Genomic DNA, 23031 nt, shown 5'->3' on the forward strand with positions numbered 1-23031 from the left:
TCAAACCTATGCCCGAATTGTTTTTTGAAAAAAAAAAATTAATTATTATTATTTTAACAGTTAAATGGGTATTGATATATATATATATAATTAATCAATGAGTTGAACGATGTTTTAATTAATAAGTAATTTGTTGGTTTAATTTACAAACATATGTATTGATTGCTTGAGATGTCACCTTCACCCATCTCAGCTAATGATAGTTTTGTGATTATATTATCTACTAAAACAATTGATTTCTTCTATTTGATGTTAGCTACCAAGAAATATGATTCCTAAACACAGGCCAAATTCGAATATATTTATTTATTGGAATGCGATAGTAAGAACTTAATTCTACATCTTATTAATCTTTTGAAAAACACCATTCAAAGACTTCACAGCTTTAATTTAGATTTGAAAAAAGAAAACAGACGAACACAATTTGTAAGCTAATAAATAAGCCAAGGGAAGACAATTACCAGTTAAAAAGAAATGACATTCAAACGAAAAGACCTTCTTTGAAAACTCTTGATTATCAATTTCTATGTTGTTCGAACCCCAACTAATAATATTTACATCTCTCTTTTCCATTCAACCAATTATTCAGAAAACATGTTACCATCTTCCTCTCCGTCAACAAATACTACCATACCACCATCAACATTTTCAATCATACATATAATTATATTATCATTGATAATTTCAATCAATGATTTCTCCCTCTTCTGTTTCTCCCCCGGGCCTACCTATTTCCTCGTCAATAAGCTCCTCTCTCTTAACAAACTGACCAGCAGCTTGTTCAACTCGAGCACTACCTTCATCATTGCTAGCATCTTTGTCATGAACGCCGACATCTTCAGAATCGACTACATTCTCAAGTACAATCTTCTTGCTGCTGTCAGAAACGTCTTCTCCGATGGTGCACGTTGATTTCTCCTCACAACCACTTTCTTTAACTACAACTTTAGGAAATTTAAGAAGCTTGTCAGGGCCATCTTTGAAGAACGAGTTCATCACCACGAACCTAAACACCTGCAACAAGTGGCATCTCTCTCTTTTTACGTCTGCACTCAGAAGCTTCTGCAAAAGTGTGGGCTCTCTCTTATTTAAACAAGAATTGTTCGATGGATTTCTTAGTCTTTCTTGCTTGGCAGACTTGTCATTTTTGTTATTTCTCCCCCTTATATCTTGTTTGTTTTTTGATTCTTTCCTCTTAGTTAATGCCCTACCATTCTTGTTCCCTCTGCCTCCTTGCTTCTCTGAATCTGAAAAATAATGTGACGGTACCTCTGCAACTTCAACACCTAACTCAGCCTGCTTAGACAAGATCTCCTTGAGTTGCTGCAAACAAATTTTGCAATCCTCTTAAATATTATTTGAAGAGACAAATAATATATATATATATAGGTAGAATACAAGAAGTGATCATTGCATAAGGACCAAACCAAAATTGAAATTTTATATAACCTTGTAAACATAAATCCTAATCACGTTACTTCTATTGAAGAAGAAAATATATTTACAAACTGGTGAACTATTATTCTTTTGATTTAAAACAAGAAAGCTTCATCCAAACCAGCAGCAAAGTATGTTACCTAACAGTCACTGCCCATCTTACGTGCCAATAGTCACCAGATTCATTAAGGCTAGTAAGGAGTAAGCAATGATCTTAAGATTGATCTACTTCTAGTAGTCAAGTATGAATTATAGAAATCACGCTTAAAGAATAAATGAAAGGAGTAGAACAAAGTGTTGCTGAGGAGGTCCCACACATGTACAGAGTGCTATCAAACACACAAAGTAAATGAGATCTACAAATTAATCTTGATATTCACAGGAGTTCATCCTGCAAAAGGAGAAATGTTAGGGTAGGAGTTGAAATTTTGGAGATTAGTGTGAGAGAGAGAGCAGTCAATTCTTACTTTTCAGATAGATAGTAGAAGCAACAGAGCTCTAGACCTTTTTTTCCAGGACAAAGTCGGATTCTAGATTCCTAAGGTAAAAGTGAGATAAGGCTTTGAAGAGAAGAGTTTGGGCAAGGCTAAGAACCTGGAAACTAAAGATTGGATGGAGCAACTTACTACATTTCTGAGATTTAGGAAGAAACAGGAGTCCGGAATCTAGAGATTTAAAGTTAGTAAGGCCATGAAGTAATTTCTGCAGGGATTACAGAAGCATCAAAACAACACGTCTGAAGCTATTTGAGAGAAAATATTGCTTCTCATATATTTCCATCATAAATGATATGTATTTATACAATTTAAATGCTAACAAACCTAACAAATTCTAACAAGATCCTAACAATTTTATGGGGAGGAGGAAATCTGTTTATGACTCCCTCCGTATACAAAATCTACAACTAATAAAATAGAAAATATACAACCTGAAAAATACAACTCAATTTCTCCTTATTTTCTACTTAATTATTTCTTATTTTCTACACTCCCCCTCAATCTAATTTATATATGTGTTGAGTAAAGTTAAATTGGATATTATGTCATCGAAGGTTCTTTTAGGTAGAGCTTTCGTTAGAATGTCCGCAATCTGTTGACTGGTTGAAATGTGCATCAGTATTATAGTTCCATTTTCTAACTTCTTTTTGATAAAATGACGATCGATCTCCACATGTTTGGTTCTGTCATGATGTACAGGGTTTTTGATCATACGGATGGTTGATTGATTGTCGCACCACACCTTCATAGGCATGTTGTTAGGAGTCTTTAATTCGACAAGTATTCTCTTTAACCACATACCTTCACATATACCGTGAGCAAATGCCCTAAATTCAGATTCTGCACTGCTGCAAGATACAACTGACAGTTTCTTGCTTCGCCAAGTGACGAGATTCCCCCAAACGTAGAATACTCTTATGTAGATCTTATGTCACTTGTAGAGCCTACCCAATCTGCATCAGTGTAAATTTCAACATCTCTTCTATTTGTCTTTTGAAAGAACAACCCTTATTCTGAAGTTTTTTTAAGATACCTCAGAATTCGATACACAGCTCTCATATATTCCTCAGTTGGCTGATTCATGAACTGACTTACTATAATCACTGCAAAGCTGATGTTATGTCTTGTATGTGCTAGGTAGATAAGCTTCCCAATGAATCTTTGGTACCTCCCTTTGTCAACTGTTTTATCATTGATTTTGGATCCAAGCTTAATGGTTAAATCCATAGAAGTGTCAGCAAGCTTGCTTCCAAACATCTCAGTCTCCTTTAAAAGATCCAGAACATACTTTCGTTGAGATATTGAAATTCTTTTCTTAGATCTAGCCACTTCCACACCAAGAAAGTACTTTAGTATCCCCAAATCCTTAATTTCAAATTTTTGAGCTAGAAATTGCTTGATTTTCTGAGTCTCCTCAACGTGGTCACCTGTAAACATGATGTCATCAACGTATGCAATCAAAATGCCTTTCTTACCTGAAGTGCAATGTTTGATAAATAGTGTATGATCGGATTAACATTGTTCATATCCTTCATGTTTTACAACTCTTGTGAATCTATCAAACCATACCCTTGGAGATTGTTTTAAGTCATAGAGTGATTTCTTCAGTTTATACACTTTCTGAGGATTGTCTGTTAGTTTAAACTCTAACGGTATATTCACATATACTTCTTCCTCTAGATCACCATTAAGAAATGCGTTCTTCACATCTAGTTGACAAAGTGGTCAATCAAGATTAGATGCAAGTGAAAGAAGTACCCGAATAGTATTGTATTGGACTACTAGAGCAAAAGTTTCCTGATAGTCTACTCCATATGACTGAGTATAGCTTTTGGCTAACAGGCGAGCCTTACACCGATTCACAATATTTAGTTGTAAAGATCCATTTGCACCTCACTTGGTGCTTTCCTGGAGGTAGATCAACTAATTTATGTGTTTCATTCTTTTCAAGTGCCTTGATTTCCTTTTGAACAGCTATCTTTCATTCAGGTATTTCCAAAGCTTCATGAATTGTTTTGGGCTATGGTAAACTACTGTCTATCCTGCATATAAAAGCATGATGCTCCGAAAACAGCTTGTCCAAAGAAACATAGTCTTGTATAGGTTGTTTAGTGTATGTCCGAATCCCTTTTCTCAAAGCAATAGGAATATCAATATCAATATCTGAAGTAGGAGCAGAGATTACGTTACCTGGATCAAGGGTGGATTCATTGCCGGGCTTGGATGATTCAGGTGTTTTTCCTCTGTTTCTTCTAGTATAGACACGTAACTACTAGCTGCAGGTAATGTGTTCTCTGTAACTAGCTTTGGTTCAGGTTATAGGGAAAGTTTGTCTGGTAGGAATGACTCTGTGGATATAGAGGAGGTATACTTACATCTCATAACTAATATCCCTGAATAAATGTTTCCCCCTTAATATCGGTTGTGGGGTAAAATGGTTGGTTTTCAAAAAATATAACATCCATTGTATTATAGAAGCGACGGGTTTTCGGAACTAAACACTTGTATCCTTTCTGATTAACAGAGTACCCAACAAAAATGCATTTTATGACTCTTGGGTCAAATTTCCTACGGAGGTGTTTGTGAATATGGACATAAGCTGAACAACCAAAAACTTTGAGTGGTAATGTATTTAAAATATGAGATGCAGAAAAGGTTTGTGAAAGAATCACATAAGGTGATTGAAATTGTAAGATCCGAGAGGGCATCCGATTTATCAGGTAGGTAGCGGAAAGAACTGCCTCTCCCCAGAGAAATTTTGGTATATGAGTGGTAAACATAATTGATCTAACTACCTCAAGAATACGTCTATTTTTCCTTACGACTATGCCGTTTTGCTATGGGGTATGAACACAAGAGCTTTGATGAATAATTCCATGTTCAGTAAAATATTTTTCAAATGTGGCTTTAAAATATTTACAAGCATTGTCAGATTTCAACACTTTGATGGTCGCCTAAAATTAGGTTCGAATCATTGTATGGAATTTTTTAAATAGAGATCCAACTTTTGATTTTTCTTTCATGAGAAACACTCACGTAATTCTTGTATGGCCATCAATGAAGGATAAAAACCATCTAATTCCGGTGATGTTAGAGACCTTGAAGGGTCCCCATACATTACTATAAATCAATGTAAATGGTTTTGAAGATTTGTATAGTAAACTAGGGAATGAACTTCAAACATGTTTAGAAAATTGGCATAATTCACACTGAAAAGAAACTGGATCTTTTTCTTTGAATGGTAAAAGGAATATCTTTTTCATGTACATGAAATTTGGATGTCCTAATCTATAGTGCCACAACATGATATCATGGTCATTATTTGCAGAAACAGAAACAGAGTTTGCACATACTACTTTGTGATTTTGTCTTCTAAAAGTGTTGATTTGAAGCAGGTATAATCCTGAGCTCATCCTAGCACTATTAATCGTCCTCTCTGAGTTCAAGTCCTGAAATTCACACATATTAGAGACAAATTTTGCAGTACATTTTAACTCTTCACATAGCTTGCTGACTGATAGTAAATTATAATCCAAATTTGGAATATAGAAAACTGAACTCAGTTAAATTTGGAGATAAATTTACAGAACCCATTCCAGCAACTTTTGAAAGAGAACCATCAGCAATTCTCATTGAAAAAACTTCTTCACATTTGCTGTATTTTTGAAACATTGAGGCATCTCCACTCATATAGTCAGATGCTCCAGAGTCTACTACACACACCTGTCCTTTTTCTGAAAAAATAGATAAACCAAGGATATTACCTTTGTGTGACACGGAGTCACTGACCGGATAGGATTTTTTAGACAAAATACGTTGGAGGGCTTCCAACTGTTCAGGACTGAAGGGACTGCTCTCCACAGCATCAGAGGGCATTTCTTCAGCAATTACGTGGTTGCCCTGATGCTTGCTTGAGGTTTCTGCCTTGGAGGATTTCCACTCATCCGAATGCTTCCAGTCACTCAGCTTGTCATAGAGCTTCCAACAGCGCTCACGAGTGCGCCCTAGCTTCTTACAGTGATCACACCAGGGCCTCGTCTTCTTCGTTTGAGCGTCGACAGCTCGGGTTGTGAGTGCTAAAGAGTTCTCGGCCAGGTGGGTTTGCTCAACATCACCCATCATGACCTTCCTGCGGCTCTCTTCGCGTTGGACTTCAGAACGCCTCCCGAAGACTCGGCAAAGGTTTGGTACTCAGCACGCGTCCCCAAATCTTGTCGAGGCTCCTATTTAACCCCAGCAAGAATTTGAAGACGTGCTTCTCTTCAACGAATGACTTGAAGTTCTTCGCATCTTCGGGGTAGCTCCATCGGCACTCTTCGAAGATATCCATCCGCTGCTAGTTACGAGTTAAGGTGTTATAATACTGAGTGATGCTTAACTCACCTTGCCAAAGATCATGAAGCGCGGACTCTATCTCGAAAATGGCAGAAGTGTTTTCTTTACTAGAATAAAATTCTTGAACTGTTTTCCAGATTTCGTGAGCAATTTCATAGAGTAAGAAATTTTCTCCAATTTCTGGGATCATTGACGTGATGAACCACAACATCACCATGTTGTCTTCAATCTCCCATATGCAAGCGCTTGAGTCAGTTGCTGGAGGAGATACGACTTCGCCAATAAGATGTCCGTAGTGACCTTTCCCCCGGATGAACAATCGAACAGAGGACGACTAATTGTAGATAATTACTGCCGTTGAGTTTATGTCCTGTAATGCAAGACGAAGACATCTCATTCGCAACATTGCTAGTTGCTGTGCGATGATAGGAACCAGAGGAGACCTCTGGAGAAGACAGAAGCTCGCCTGTGGCCATTTGTGATTACGGCTCAGCAGGAATCACTCTTCTTGGATCAGGTAAGACTCTGATATCATGAAACTATTTGAGAGAAAATATTGCTTCTCATATATTTCCATCATGAATGATGTCTATTTATATAACCTAAATGCTAACAAACATAACAAATTCTAACAAAATCCTAACAATTTTATGGGGAGGGAAAAATCTGTTTGACTCCCTCCATATACAGAATCTACAGCTAATAAAACAGAAAATATACAACCTGAAAAATACAACTCAATTTCTCCTTATTTTCTACTTAATTATTCCTTATTTTCTACAACGTCTACCCCCAATCAAGCAAAAAATTAGCATCACTGTCCATCATACTCAGTCCCTATACCATGATCCAAACACACTGGATTTCAGGTGACTATGGTGTATGTAACCGCTCGCCTTTTACAAAGAAAAGAAATAATTCAAAACCTGTTCTATTTAACTCTCTGCTTTTTTACTATTACCCTCCATGAATAAGACAAAAACAAGAGCTTTGTTATTAGAGATCTATCAACCACCACAAAGACCCATAGGCATCTTTGATTCATGTCATGGGATGAAAAGAGAATCTTTTCAACCTTCTTGATGGGTTTTGTTTAATCCTCTTTAACTAATTCTCTCACCTATAACCTAAATAATAGTAAGATGACATATATGATGCCTATATGATGCCCTTGATTAACCTTCTGTTGAAGATAAATATAGAAATTATAATTTATTTAATTATTAGTTTGAATTCAAATAATATTTTATTTTTAATTAAATTTAGTTCATATTTATTTTTTAAATATCATGTTATTAGTAAGAATTTATGTTTTAAGAAAAATAAACATATTCTAAATCTAATTAAAGATAAATCCTATTTGAATTCAAACTAATAAATAAGATAAATTATAATTTCAACATTTATCTTCAACATGTTGAAATTTTTTTTAAGTGAACAAGAAAATTTTGCTAAGGAAACAAATGAAGTCAACAAAAAATTTACAAGATTTGATTTATATTTATCTTTTAAGTAGTAGTATATTATTTTTAGTAAATTTGAACTTGATGTAAACCTATTTAAAGGTACTTTAACTTATTAATTGAGGTGAGTAAAATCAATAAAAATTTAGATTTTCTTCATTTTAGAAAAATCCCAATAAATGGTATCAGAGCCTTTATTAGTTATGATTATGTGAAAAATAATATAGAAAGAATGGGCAATGAGAAAAAGAAAAAAAAAAAAACCATGGAGGGAGTCTTCATTACCACAATATCAAACAAGTATTCATCAACATCAAAGAAAATAAAATTTCCACCATGCGGAATATGCAAGAAAATAATCATGATGAAAAAGATTGTTAGCATAAACATAAATCACAATACTTTTATTGTAAAAGATTTGGACAGATACAAAAAAAATTGCAAGTTGAAAAATAAGCAAACAAATATTGTTGAAGAAGAAGAAGAAACTCTTCTTTAAAATTTGGAGAAAAGTACTCCAAACGATTTTGATGAGAAATGTATCAAATAATTGAAATTGATGATAAGTGTATCAATAATCAGAGATTGGTGAGAAGTGTATCAACAATTGAAAAGAAATACTTCAGAAAATGAAGATTAAACAAGAAATATTGAAGAGAAATATTTCAACAAAATAAATTTGGTGATTATAATTTCTACATTAAAAGTGAATGTTGAAGATAAATGTAGAAATTATAATTTATTTTATTTATTAATTTGAATTCAAATAAAATTTATCTTTACTTAAATTTATAATATGTTTATTTTTAAAAAATCATGTTATTAGTAAAAGTTTATCTTTTAAAAAATTTAATTTATATTTATCTTTTAAATAATGGTAAATTATTTTTAAAAAATTTGAATTTGATGTAAACCTATTTAAAGGCATTTTAAATTGTTAGTTTTAGGGTGAGTAAAGTAAATGAAAATTTAAGTTTTCTTCATCCTGGAAAAATCCCAACACCTTCTAGGTGGATTTTGTCCAACCCTCACTGAATAATAGTAAGATGACATATACGATGCCCTTGATTAACCTTCTAGATGGATTTGTCCAACTCTTACACCTGCAACCCCATCAATACACATTGTACTTGGAGCCTTGAGCTTTAAAGATAATATACATTGTAAATCTTCTTTTACTTTCTCACCTGGAACCCATCAATGCCTTATCCCGAAACTTTTTAAAAGTGAAAGTTCCCTCTAAGGTTAGTTCCTTTGCATGGATTACAACATTAAACAAGATTAACATTTATGATGTTCTCCAAAGCCAAAGACCTCATAGAATTCTTTCTCCATATATTTGTTTAGTATGTTAGCACAGTTTCGGAAGCAATAACAACTTGTTTCTCCATTGTCCCATCGTGTGAAAGATATGGTATAGATTGTTGTTCAATGTTACGGGTTGCCCACCTAATTTGGAGATCTTTCTCCAATTGTGTGATATTTGGTGAACCAATGAGATTCTCAAGGAAGGGGGCTTACCTTTGCTAGTTTGTGAATCCCCTAGTTTAGTGCCCAAGACTCTCACATGCATAGTAGGCTAATAATAACATGATTGCATGACATCTCAATAGAATTCATTTTGTATTAATTTATACTCACGTGAAACCAAAAATAAGTGAATATTAATTAACTGTTTTAAGTTGCGGGACAGATCATCAATCTTCTCAAAGAGCATGTCCAATGTGCTTTCAAGGTGAGAGATCTTTAAAAAAAAATAATAAAAAGTATAAATTGTATTAATTACATTCACCAAGAAGGTGCAAACCCAAATACAAAAGAATTTATATATCAGTTAGCATATCAATAAGTTCTCCTAAATTCTCCATTGCATACAGTTGTTGCTTCATTATCAAAACATCAAGTGTTTGGAACCATCTTTCTCTAATTCTATTTGGACTCTCCTATTCTTTTATTTCCAAAGAACCCAAAAAATTTCTAATGGAATGAGCTTCAAATGCTTTTTTCTCCTATTAATATCCTTCCACATCCAAACGTCCTCCTTGACATGGCCATCCATGAGCCAATTGTCTCCCAAGATCCCAAGAGCCATAGGAATGTTATATTAGGACTCAACTATGTTTAACGATGAAAGTAGGGAAAATTCAAATTTGCACACATTTCGGTGCAAAACTCAAATATCGATAAGCAGGTCAACTACACACCATTTAAGGTAAAGAGGTTTTTAGTGAAATAAATTTTATGGAAAAATTCACTAATTTCAGGGTGACAAGCGCATGATTAAGACTAACTAGAAATTAAACGAAGTAGTAGACTTAGAACCATTTGATCGATTTAAATTATAGGCAATTGATGGCTTTGATTATTAGACTTTAAACCCTAAACAAACATTAGTTAGTTATCGAAGATTCTAATTGAAGTTTAGGATTTTCGAATTAGGAGGCTAAAAATAGTTTATTCTAGTGTTGTGAAAGTACAATACTTTCTAGTCTAGCTGTGCAATGAATAAACTAGAGGATGTTCCATGTGGTTGGAAAGAACTGCAAAAAATTTTATGATATGATTTAGACTCTCTCTCATGGCTAGAGAAAGATCATTTTCTTTGCTTTTCATTGGGCTAAAAGCATATGATTTCATTTTGCTATGACTTTATCTACTTGCAAAGGGATTGAATTTCCATTTTGCCTTAGAGTTGTGGTTGCCTTCATCTTTTATTTTTTGTATTTCTTTTTTGTTAGAGAATACAAACAAACTCTGTAAAAGATTACTTGATTCTCCTCTTTAAACTCTTTTGACTTCCAGTCTAGTTGTACAAGGAAACATCTCCCAACGAGTTAACCAATCCATTGACTAGGAATAAAAAATTCTACCAATTATGCAAAAAGAATTAGCAAACAGTATTTAGATAAATGTACCTCTCTTCGAATTTTGGCCTCGCTATCACCAGAATCTGCTAGTTTCTTATTGAGCTTCTGTGTGACCAAGTCAGTTATCAGATAACAGTTACAAAAGCAAACTGTAGAATTCAGTCAAAGCAATTAAAGAACCTTCTGAATATTGGCTTTCGATGGATAATTCTTCTTACGTTCTTCACGCCACTGCTGAATTTCCTTCCCCGTATATGGCAAAGCAAGACATCTTGTGTTTAGATTTCAGGAGAGTAGGCACAGGAGCGAGAAGACCCAATTATGTAAAGGATAATTAGTAATAATATAATTTGACACAGGAGGAAAGATGAAGCTAAATAATGATGCCAATCAAAAAGACTGGTTATCGAAAAATATGAGGATGATCATAAGCAATAGTCAATCTGCCAGTTAAATCAACAGTGTAACATAAGTATAACCACAAAAAGAAAGGATTGAGCATTTGTCTTAAAATAAGTTACCTTTCCTTTTTCCAATGACAAGCCAAATTTAAGTCAAATGTCACTTCATGAAATATAATTTCTTTTAAAGAAAAAACAAAGGTATAATAATATATATAAACAGGGCATAAAAAGATGCCAACTAAAATATAAAAACTTTACAAATCAATCAAATTATCAATTAGGTTCACTAAATTCCTCATCATTAGTATGCCAACCAGAATACAAGAATTTTACAAACTAGTCAAAATAACAATTAGATTCCCACATTTCTCAATTAGCAGAAAACCTTTTCTTTTCGAAATACCAATCCCAGAAAACATTGTGTCTCCAATCACGGAATCTGCTCCTGAATACATTTGAATTAAAAGGTGAACTGAAGAATGGATCAACATCAAATTCCATAGCTACTTCTAAAGGTAAGGAAGTTGTTTGCTTTAGATGCGAACAAAGTGGGCACATGAGTTACCAATATTCCAGCAAAAAATAGCTTTCATGTTGGAATGAAAAAAAGGAGGTGCAGGAAAACGATGATGGTTATATATCCTACGAGGATGATGATTTAACTCGTAGTGAACATGTAAGTAACTCTCTTTTTCAAGGTGCATATCATCAGACTCCAAAGTGTAAGAGCAAGAAGAATCACTAAATCTTCCTATTGCTCAAGAACTTTTTCGAAGAGTCATCTCAAGTATGAGCAAGTCTATCAGCAGACAACTGAGAAAAACGTTCCCTTGCATAAAAAACATATTGACATGCTCAGCTTCATGTTCATTCTCAAAGTTGAACATCCAATTTTTGGCTTAGGGGTTCCTCCTTACATTTGACTTTGTAAAACACCTCATGCTTCTTCTTGTTCCTCTGCACCATTAGCCTAATCAAAATTTGATTCTCATGGCTCAAACATTTTAAGAGATTTTTCTATTTCTTATCATTTTAATAAACTATTATTGCCTCTTGTAGATACCAATATTTATGCATCTCTGCTAAAGTTGTAGGCTTCAAAACTACATTATTCCTAACAAGTATAAATAATAAGTATTGATGCTCTCATTATTGATAAACATGTCAATTTGACTGAGAAGAATAAGTATGTATATTTAGGAACTACGTGATATAGGATTCAGTTATTGTAGGTACCATAATGAACATGACAAAATATTGTTGAGTAACTAGAATGTTCAAATTGTCCATCCATGCAAATCTTTATGGTTGTGGATGTGGTTGGGTTAAAAGATTAAGTCATCAATAGAGATTGAGACAAAATTCATGCAACAATCCTCATGAATGTCAAGCTTCTTAAGTTGATTTGACCAACGAATTGAAGTTTGAAAAATTGGAGAATGTATCCATTTTTTTTCACTTCAACTGTTAAGTTGTGCTTAACTACACTCAGAGCTAGAAGTATCAACTTCATCCTCTGTCAAAGACTGCTCCTTTTTGGTTCAATAATCACCATATATGAAAAAATTTTAAGCAATTTTTATTTAAACAACAGCAACTGAGGGAGAATTTTAACTTCAATTAGCAAGAGAAAAAAATTCATATCAGTAAGACCAAACAAAAACTACCTTTTCATTTCCTTAGCTACATTTGCAGAATCACATAGGCGGAGTTTAGTAGGCCTCTCATTGCAAGGCCCTGTAATAAACAAGAAAAAGTTAAAGAACAATAACCAGAATCCTACTTATCCAGTTTCACAGTCCAGCACCCAGCTTATATTCACACAGTGACACACGAGACGAGAAACAAAAAGAACAGGGGCAATAGGAAACCGATGCAATGCAAGCAACCATCAACAAGTTTTTTTTTTATTTTTTAGAGAAAAAAAAAGAGTAGTAATATTTTAAAGAAGACACAAAGAGTTGCCACCCATTTGCAAGAGAAGCTTTACATAATACCAAAAGAAAGCACAAACAATCGAAGTCCCCTAAATCCTCTCCCAAATTAGGGGATGACAATTAAACAAAATACTCAAACTCTGGAGCCCATAATCTCTAATACTAACAAAAGGAGACATACTGCGATACAAAACCATCTTTGTCTTCTGTTTATAGACCACCCAAATGATAGCCATCAAATGGAAAATAACACTCTTCCTAGATTTCCAAGCCCTAACACCATCCTTTTTTTTAAAATAAAAAGTGTGGGATGTGACATTGTTAGAATGTCAATGACACACTTAAAATCTTCATCACAATCAATGTCATGCCCTAACAAATAAGCCCCAAAAAAATGAAACAACCTATCTTTTAACTTACTTATCTCTACCTCTTTACTCTCAAATGCTCTATTTTTTTTTAAATAAAAGAGATAAAATATATTCACAAAGGTATCAATGGAGTACTATCCATATACAAAGTAATTACAAATCTATCAATTGGTCTAAGACAAGACCTAAATCTTCCCACTCTTTCACATTATGACCTAACAAAATAAACCCAAAAGTATAAAACTATCTATCTCTAATGTTTACAATATCAGTTTCAATGCCCTCAAAAGTCCTCACATTTCTTTCCTTCCACATCACCCAAAAAATGGTAAGTGGAATAAAGAATCTATGTCTATACTTATTACAATAACCCGCCCAAACCCAAAGTTCCCCACTAACGTTACCGGTTCTAACCCAAAACAGACCCATGAGCCCAAAAACCATATAGCCCAAATGTTGTTAATCACAGGACAGCCCAATAATAAACGGTAACAAGATACCTCATCAGCTTTACAAAAATAACATCTATTCACCATAATGTTTCCTTTTCTTTTTAAAATATCTATAGTCAATATGCTGTTTCTCACCGCCTCCCAAATAAAAACGCCACCCTAGGAGGCGCTTTCGCTTTCCATATAAGCTTGAAAGGTGCTGTCACGTTCTGAACATCACTCTTTTTGCTCAAGCTGCAGTATAACGACTTGACCGAAAAATCCCCATTCGTATTCAGCTTCTAAATCCTCTCATCATTATTTCCGTTCAGCTAAATTTTATTTAAACAGAACAATAGGTTGCTGTATTCCTCAATCACCAAATCTTGTAGATTCCTTCTAACTTTAACACACCATGTTCTATAACCCTCACCATCCCCAAAAAACTTCTCCACCCTCGCCTCCTTATCACTAGCAATCACAAAAATCCCAGGAAATCTGTCTTTAGGTTTAAACTCCCCCGCCCACTCATCATGCCAGAAATTAATCTCCTCCCCCTTCCCCACCTTCCACTCAACACAGTTCATAAAATTTTTCCTTCCATCCCTTATTCTTCTCCACAGACTCTTGCCCTGCAGTTTAAACCTCTCTCTTCTCCCCCTCTCTTTCTCCCAATCCCCCCACCTCGCCACAATCATCCTCCTCCACAACCTATCTTTCTCATTGAGAAATCTCCATAACCACTTCCCTTGAAGAGCTTTGTTCACATCCATAATGGATCTTAGTCCCAAGCCCCCCTTCCCCCCTCCTTTCTTAACCTCCTCCCATCTAACAAGATGATATTTTCTGTCACCAACCTCATCACCCGTTAGAAATCTACTTTGGATCTTTTCAAGTTTAATCGCGATGCTTGCCGGAATGGTTAATATGGATAGATAATAAATTGGTAGATTTGCAAGGGTGCTTTTGATTAACGTGAGTCTGCCCCCTTTCGACAAATAGTTCATTTTCCAACTGGCCAATCTCCTCTCAAACAATTCCACAATAGGATCCCAAGTCATGACATTTTTATAATCAGCACCAAGAGGTAAGTCCAAGTATTTAATCGGTAGCTCCGACACCTTACACCCCAAAACAGTCGCCAACCACCTCGCGTCACCCCCACCATCAGTTCTAATTAATTCAATCTTTCCCATATTTATCCTAAGTCCGGACACCGTTTGAAAACCAGTGAGGATACACCTCAAATGCAGCAACTCTTGAATACACGGTTCACAAAAAATCAGTGTATCATCTGCAAATTATAAATGAGACACCTTCACCTGACACCCCACTCCCCACCTCAACACCCTTCAAAACACCCAAATCCTCCGTCCTAGTCATCATTTTACTAAAAGCTTCCATCACAATAATGAACAATAAAGGCGATAATGGGTCCCCCTGCCGAAGCAAAAGAAGTGGTAGAAATGCTACTCATCACCCATCTTCTCCATTTACTTCCAAATCCCAATCTACCAAGCATGTAATCCACGAAACTCCAATTAACATGGTCATTGGCCTTTTTCATATCAATTTTGCATATAACACCCTCTTTTTTTTCCCTACCAGCTCATCAACAATCTCATTAGCAATCATCACAGCATCTAGAATTTGCCTTCCCTCTACAAAAGCATTCTGATTTTCCCCAATGACTTTCCCAAGCACCTTAGATATGCTTCTTGCAAGCACGTTAGATATACGCTTATAAATGTTGCCAACAAGACTAATAGGTCTGAAATCTTTAATATTTTTAGCACCAACCACCTTTGGTACAATAACCAAGAAAGTAGTATTGATGGAGCTATCGAAAGAACCCGTTCTATGAAAGTCATTAAAAACAACCACCACCTCCTTCTTTATCACTTCCCAAAATATTTTATAGAATAATAAATTAAAACCATCCTGACCCGGCGCTTTCTCCCCATTACACTCCTCAAGACAGCTTTTTATCTCCTCTTCAGTGAAATGTATCTCCAACCCCATTCTCCTCCCTTAACTGCTTAAAATCTAACCCTTCAAGGCTTGGTCTAACAGCCTCCTCCTTGAACAGCTTCTGGAAATAGGATTTAACACCCTCCCTCATAGCTTCATTACCTTTAACCGGCTCCCCATCCAAAATAAGTTCTTCCACATAATTATTTTTTTCTTCTGTAATTGGCTAAACTGTGAAAATACTTTGTATTCCTATCACCTTCCTGCAACCACTTCTCTCTAGCCTTCTGCTTCCACGAAATCGCTTCCATATTCAAAAAAGTAGCAATTTTGCTCTTAATAGTCTCCCTCGTAGCCCGACCCACATCATCTAACCCTCTCACAGCTTCTTTACTATCTAAATCCTCCAACTGTTTGAAATTATCCCGAACTCTCCCGTCCAAAATCCCTCTTCCTCTCTAGCCCATTTTTTTATCTCCTCCTTCAATGCCTTTAATTTAGCAGCAAAAATGAAAGTCGCCGTTCCCCTCACCTACTTCTGCCCCACACCCTGCCAACCAAGTTCCTGAAACCCTCCACCTTCGGCCATTCATTATCCAACCTAAAAGGACATGGTCCCCAAATAATGCCATCAGGAATTAGACATATTGGGAAGTGGTCCGATATAGGCCTACCCAGTACCTTTTGCTTTAGACCTGCAATCTGTAATAACAAACTGTTAGATACTAAAAATCGGTTGATTCTCGACCGAGATAGGGTCTCCTGAGCGCTAGACCACGTCCAATCCCCTCCTCCAAGTGGTATCTCCACCAACTCAAGAATATTGCACATATCTCTGAACTCATCAATTTCTCCATGACTAGTACTTGTCCTTGTCCTTTCCTTCATATGCAAAACCATATTGAAATCCTCCCCAACCACCTATCCCACCCCCCATCTACTTTTATAGTTTAAAAGTTCCTCCTGTAACTTCCTTTTTTCCTCTCTGTTCCCTCTACAATAGATCCCCGAGAACGCCCACTCTTCGCCACTGCCACAATTTTCAAGTAACACAGACAGAGACACCTAACCTACCTCATACCCTTTACAACTGTATTTTTCATTATCCCACATAACCAGAATTCCCCCAGCCGACCCCATAGCAGGCACAAACTTCCAGTCCACCTTCCTTGCACCCCACAAACTACTGTTAAACCCCACTGTTAATCACTTCCATTTTGGTTTCTTGTAGACAGACTATTTCCAGTTTCCATCTTCTTAGACACCCCTTTATAATTCCTCTCTTTTTCCTGTCATTTACCCCTCCGCACATTCCATGATATTATTCTTCCAATCATAAGATACACCTAACACCTCCCCCCTTCTACATTTTTTACCATCCTCCTTGAGTGACCACTCCAATCTTTTTAATTCCCTGCTTGCCCCCTCCCCTAATTTCTTCTCCTTTTTTCTTTCATATTTTCTCTCCCCCTGATCCATCCTATATCTATTTTCTATTTCCTCCAGCAAACTAAACACCCTGTGTTCAAAACCATCAAAAGACATGCCAAATAATTTACTCACCTTTAAGAAATTTTTTTAACCACTCATGTTGAAAATTGTTCCTTTAGTGTTTCCTCCACTTCCTCGCCCAACCTTAGTGGACTTTCACACTGAATGGGAGTAACATCCAATGCTGCAACCTCCTTGTACCCAGGATTCATCTTCCCATCAACTTGCATAACATTCACCAGAGCCATAGAAAACATCTTATCCATATGCGTAGGCCCATCCAAGTCACTCATCTCCCCTGTGTCAAATCCCTCCTCAGATATCACGGAATCGACATACGTACCTTCATCGATATTAGCTTCGGCACCTTCCTCATCCCCCAAACACCCCATCGAGACATCCCTTTTTATGCTTTCGGGAACCCTAACCTCGCTCTCCTTACATGACATAAAACCATCCGTGTCGACACCCGTCACTGCTCCCTTAACCTTTTCTTTTAATGAATTAATGAGCTTGACAAGTTGCCCAGATTTGGGGCGCCAACGCTTCCTAACCCGCTTCCATTGACTGGGCCCCGGTTGATCAACTCACTTTCCTTTTTCAGCCCACGAATATTTCTTTTTAACAATTCTCAGCCCATTGTCCATGGGTCGAAAAGATGGATCCACCCAAGACAGCCCAGACTGGCCCGGAAACACAGTTTGCCCTACCCAACTACCTTTCTCCTCTGGCTTTCTCACCACCTCCGCAAAGGTCGCCCTCTTCCTTTCCAGCCATATGCCCCACTCCGCCATACAATCTGGACATCTTATCACCCATTCAGCCAAAGCCCCAATACACATGCCCTGCACCTGTTTCCTTCTTTCCTTCCCCTTTAGCCAAACTGGAGGAACCAGCTTGATATCCGCCACCAAATGGATAGCTTCCATAACTTGCCACCAGCCATCTGCTTTATCTCCCTCCGGAAGAATGATTCTATTTAAATTTCTACTCACCACATCCTTGTCTTTCGAGAGTACCAAAAATTTACCTTGCTTGTTGTTTCCTAGAGACAAACGAAGGGTCCTCCAACTACTTCAGCAATATCTTTCCCATAAGCCTTCGCTTTTCTCCCACCTGAACTCCCTAAAGCTCTGGAGCAACCACTTCAAATCTTCCTTCTAGAAAAATAACGATTTGCGATAACCCCAACCATTCTCGTACATTCTCACCCCGTTTCCTTCCCCTACCACGTCGAAGGATTTCTTTTCCACTTCTAGAAACTGCCTCAGTCCACTGGCATTTCGGCCAGCGGGGGCGAACACCGAAGGCCAAGTAATAACTATTACCGAGAGACAGAGAGAAAGAGAGAGAAAAGAGAGAATTCCCTTTTGAGCCTAACAAGGTATTAGTAGAGAGAAGAACCAATAGAACATGAATACTGTATAAAGATAATAATTGATGTAACCTAGTCACTGGGATACACAAAGGTTGATGGCCTTAAGTTGTGATAATCTTTTAAGCAACTTAATGGCTTGAATCCAAGAAGACGCAGGTGCCCGGATAAAACTCTTTTTTGCAACAATGCCAACCTTGATCATTTCAATTGATAATATACTCTCAAAAGCTCTACTATTTCTCTATTTCTATAGGACCCAAAAAGTAGTCAAAGGAATAACCTTTACAACTTCCCTCTTTCAATATAAACCTTCCCAAGCCCATATCTCATCCCTAACCGATCCCGCCATAACCCCCAACAGTCCATAAATCATGCACCATAAATTATAAACAGCGGGGCGTCATAAGAGATTGTGATTACAAGATTCAGCAGCATTCATACAAAGATCACATTTGTTAACCACCATAAGACCCTTTATCATCAACTTATCAATAGTCAAGATACATTCCCGACAGGCCTCCCACGCAAAAAGCCCTAACACCATCTTACGCTCATAATTCATTCCCTATTGTGCCACTAGTCATCTAAGACAAATTAAAGAGGGACAAAGTTGAATCCTATAACCTTCTGGCTTTTGTACTCCAAAGGAGGAGATGGTTGGCAGACTAACTCTCTTGCAAGAACATAACTAACGTGCATAATGAAAAAACCACAATTTCTTAAATTATCAAAAATGAGACTTCTACTCCATGTGACTTCCCAGACAAAGAAAACAATGCAGTGTATGCTTTTCTCTTCCAAGTCTCCTTCCATAGGAACCAAGAGGTGACCTCAACTCTAGAAAGGTTATGCTCAAAGGAACTTAACAAAAAAAACAAACATTTTTTAAGAGCAATTTAGGATGATTAAACATGCAAGGACCAACAAGACAGAAACTAAGATTGTCAAAAGAGAAATCACATTTTCAATCTCCCAATTATTTGTATTCCAAGACATACGGATATTCCATGAGAGGTGCTGATCACAATATCACTGACCGAAGCATACTCATCCCTAGAAAGAGCAGAACTGTTTGGGGAACTTTCTTTAAGAGGTCTCTCACTACAGCAGCAATCAGCGCAAAACTCAACAAATTGTCATTGTCAAGCCTACAATTGGTAGGTAGTCGTCGATAGCAGTAAGAAGATGGTGAAGCTGGCACTGAAGTACTACAGACCCCGCAAGGTGGAGCACAAGATAGGAGAGGAGGCTTACAAAGTGACCCTACTTACTGGTTGCCGGATCCGTCCTGCTTTCATGACCTGATGTTGAAGAAATACATTGGGGATCTCAAGATCATCAGTGAGTAACTGACACTTACAATGACAAGATTAGATAATAGTGGAACTAGAAGAAATTTGGTAGATGTAGAATTATTCAGCACAAGGCAAAAGAAGCTGAGCAAGTTCTTCTTACATGGCTGAACTTAGGACCTGCAGAAACAACCTGGGAAGATCTGGCATTCCTCAAGAGTCAGTTCCCTCACCTTAACCTTGACGACAAGGTTCGACCAAAGGACGGGAGACCTCATGAATTGGCGGGAGAATAAGAATTCAGTATGGTTGTGAGGATAGTAATTTCTCTTTTGTTGATGACATTTTCTTTATTTCCCGTATGTCCTTTTGGACTTCACATATGCAAAGGCAGTTCAAGTGGTTTTATACAGTGCTAGTTGTGCACCAGGTAATTGTAGGCTTGTACCTAGTACTGAAGGCATATACGAAATTGCTAAAACATTCCTACCAATTCTCCCTCCTAACTCTACCTTTTCTACTTCTTCCTATCCTCTCTCTTCTCTTCTCCCCTACACTCTTATCAACCTCTCACAGACTTTACTCAGCTGATTCATGAGGCAGTGGTCTAACAGATAGCAATCAACATGTTATCATCAACAAGCATTTATATACATTGGATTTAGCTGTTGCAAGTCTGAAGCCAGACAATCTAAACATGTTCTTCTAGGCCCAATTTAGGAGAAACGATCAACCATAGACCTCCAAGGATTTCCAAATTATCCAACACTTGATCAACATATCAAAATTCTTCAATCTCTCCCTTAACTATATTTTTTCATGTAATGATATAAAAAATATATAGTTAAAAAGGAGTGTCCTCGATTATAGAATTCTCATGCTCTTGCTTTCTAGGCATTCTGAGAAATCTTCAGCTTAAGCATAGCCCTTGAAGAAATGTTCGATTACAAGAACAAATTGAAGGACTTGTTGGTTCAAATAGTTCAATCCTTCAACAAAAACACTTTCTAAGTCATGAAATTAATTATACTGAACTCCAAAGGAATAACCTCCCATAATTAGGCAAATTTCAGAAAGACCCCAATATTCATGTCTGCATACACACAGAGCCACACGTGCATCAACAATTGTTATCTCATACACTTTTATCTTCCAACAAAAAACATATTGAGGCTAAAGTGACATTTATCAATGCCTTGATACTTGATTTCAAATAATAAAAAAAATCAATGACTTGATCAGTGTTTATTTTAAGGTGATCTGATGTAATCTAATGATCTTGTTGAAATTATCTATTAAAGTTTGAAAATTAGTAGTGTTCAAAGTAGTACAAGATACACAAACCTTTTCCTTTATGATCATTAGAGGACCCAAACTTTCTCTTTCCATTTCCCGATTGATGAAACTGAGACTTTTGGAATCTACAATGGAATTTATGATGAATCAGTAATTACAACTAGAAGTTCAAAAGAAAACCCATTGACAAATTACAGACCCTTTTTGTGATATATGACTTTTCAGGTTTCTAGGGAACGTTTTGCCTTGAAAATTTTTCCTATTTGAACATAAGTTATTAATATGACCAGCTTTGATTGGTTGGCCCTGCAACAAGTAAATAGAATTCAAATAGTCAATGTAAGAATTTAAGTGGATTAATACGTAGGTATAAGAACATTAACAAGGTACTCTAAAACAAATACTTGCATAACATAAAAAATTTGGTGCTTGAGAGTCATGAGCTTTAGTGACATTAACAAGGAAACAGAAAACAATGATCCAGAAACTTATTTGACATCAACACCGTAATAAAATGAATCTTACGTTGAAAACGCTACCTAACACTGCATTTTTAAGAGGAGCCTAAAATTCCATTGTACGCATACAAAGAGAATTGACGAAGAGTAATTCCATTTTTTGCATTACTGTGCAGGTAATACCAAGAATTTTCCTTTTTGTCTTAGAAATAACCCTTTTGACACATGGTAAAACTACACAAAGAAATAACTCAAGAAGAGAAGGGGGGAAATAGCAACCTGCGAACTCGTGATACCAGAATGTTGAGAATTCTGATTCTGCTGCGTCTTAGTTGAAGAAGATAGATCACCGAAGGAGTTCCCTTGTGATTGTGGAGAATTCATACCGTGCCTACCCCAGTTTTTGTTAAGATGCTGCTCAGTTTGCTTCGAATTCACAACACCAAACTGTGGATTCCCAAAAAAATTGGAACCACCAAAGCCTGCCAACTGCTGAGAACCCAATGGGGCACCATAAGGGGCTCCTTGAGGAATTGGCATTTGCATTGGCACAAATTGGTTCATATTCTGCACTTGGTTTTGCATAGAGAATTGTTGACCAGTTGCCAAAGCCATAATCTGATTTAGCTGTTGAGTCAGATTCGCCAGCCCATGAATTAATTGTCCCTGTGCTTGAGTTGGATTCTGCATTGGATTGCACAACTGACCCATTAAAGCGTTATTCAAGATGGGTACACCGAAACCAGGCTGAGAAACAGCACCCACAGGAGTGAGTTGGGGCGTACCCAGATTGTTATTTTGAGAGTGAAAGGGATGGGCAGGAGCATTCATGAAACCAGCTTGGGGCATCAATGGCGGCATATTGCTGCTATTGGCAAACGGAATAGGAAGGTGCGGATTGATGATACCCATTTGAGGCTGAACTTGCATGGAATTCGGTAACATAGGGCATGAATTCCCTACTGAAGGAGTAGACTGGGAAGCTTTCTGATTTAGAAAACAATAAATCAGCAGTTAGACGAAACCGTTCACGAAATTTCGAGTGAGCACATATGCAGATAGAAAGAGACAAATAGACAAACCTGTTGATGAAAGGGAAGAAAAGAATTGGAAGAAGGTTGCATTCTTCCAGTATAGAGATACAAAAGCTACGACAAACTTAACTCCCAGAATTTGCGAGGAAATTTTTCTTTTTTAGTACGGGGGTTGATAAGCGAAAAGCAGGGAAGTAGGGCTTAAGGTTCGAAAGAAGAAGGGGGGCTCTGCAGAGAAGGAAATTTAACTAGAAAGAGCTTGACTCTGCCTCCTAAAATCTCAGCCCTTGGATCAATTGTAACAAATCATGTCCGTTAAAAGAAATAAAAATAATTTGACCTTCGGCAATTAAAGTTATAAAAATTTAG

General features: G+C 36.6%; 1 protein-coding gene across 2 annotated transcripts; it reads right to left on the reverse strand.

The window, feature by feature from the left end:
- Positions 1–457: 457 nt before the first annotated feature.
- NUFIP (GATA zinc finger protein) lies at positions 458–22888 on the reverse strand. 2 transcript variants are annotated; one of them, XM_022032949.2, is made up of 8 exons: positions 22711–22888; positions 21908–22615; positions 21370–21476; positions 21219–21295; positions 12671–12740; positions 10780–10870; positions 10648–10704; positions 458–1323 (listed from the first exon to the last, which is right to left on the reverse strand). In XM_022032949.2, exons 1-8 carry the CDS (start codon positions 22750–22752, stop codon positions 685–687), a joined length of 1791 nt encoding a protein of 596 aa, XP_021888641.1. In that variant the 5' UTR covers positions 22753–22888; the 3' UTR covers positions 458–684. The 2 variants fall into 2 exon arrangements, with proteins under 2 accessions (XP_021888641.1, XP_021888642.1); XM_022032950.2 differs by lacking the exon at positions 22711–22888 and having other exon boundaries at positions 21908–22312; positions 22414–22600.
- Between the last annotated feature and the right edge of the window lie 143 nt (positions 22889–23031).

This window comes from Carica papaya, chromosome 8, assembly GCF_054855325.1.
Source record: "Carica papaya isolate Zhongbai chromosome 8, ASM5485532v1, whole genome shotgun sequence".
NCBI classification, from domain to species: domain Eukaryota; kingdom Viridiplantae; phylum Streptophyta; class Magnoliopsida; order Brassicales; family Caricaceae; genus Carica; species Carica papaya.

What these genes read in the sequence shown, in the direction of transcription:
- NUFIP (XM_022032949.2), bottom strand. Translation starts at nt 22,752, where the DNA reads ATGCAACCTTCTTCCAATTCTTTTCTTCCCTTTCATCAACAG. An exon ending in TAATGATCATAAAGGAAAAG is followed by an intron (nt 12,741 to 21,218) that starts GTTTGTGTATCT and finishes TGTTTATTACAG; the next exon opens with GGCCTTGCAATGAGAGGCCT. An exon ending in CGAAAGCCAATATTCAGAAG is followed by an intron (nt 10,705 to 10,779) that starts GTTCTTTAATTG and finishes TTGGTCACACAG; the next exon opens with AAGCTCAATAAGAAACTAGC.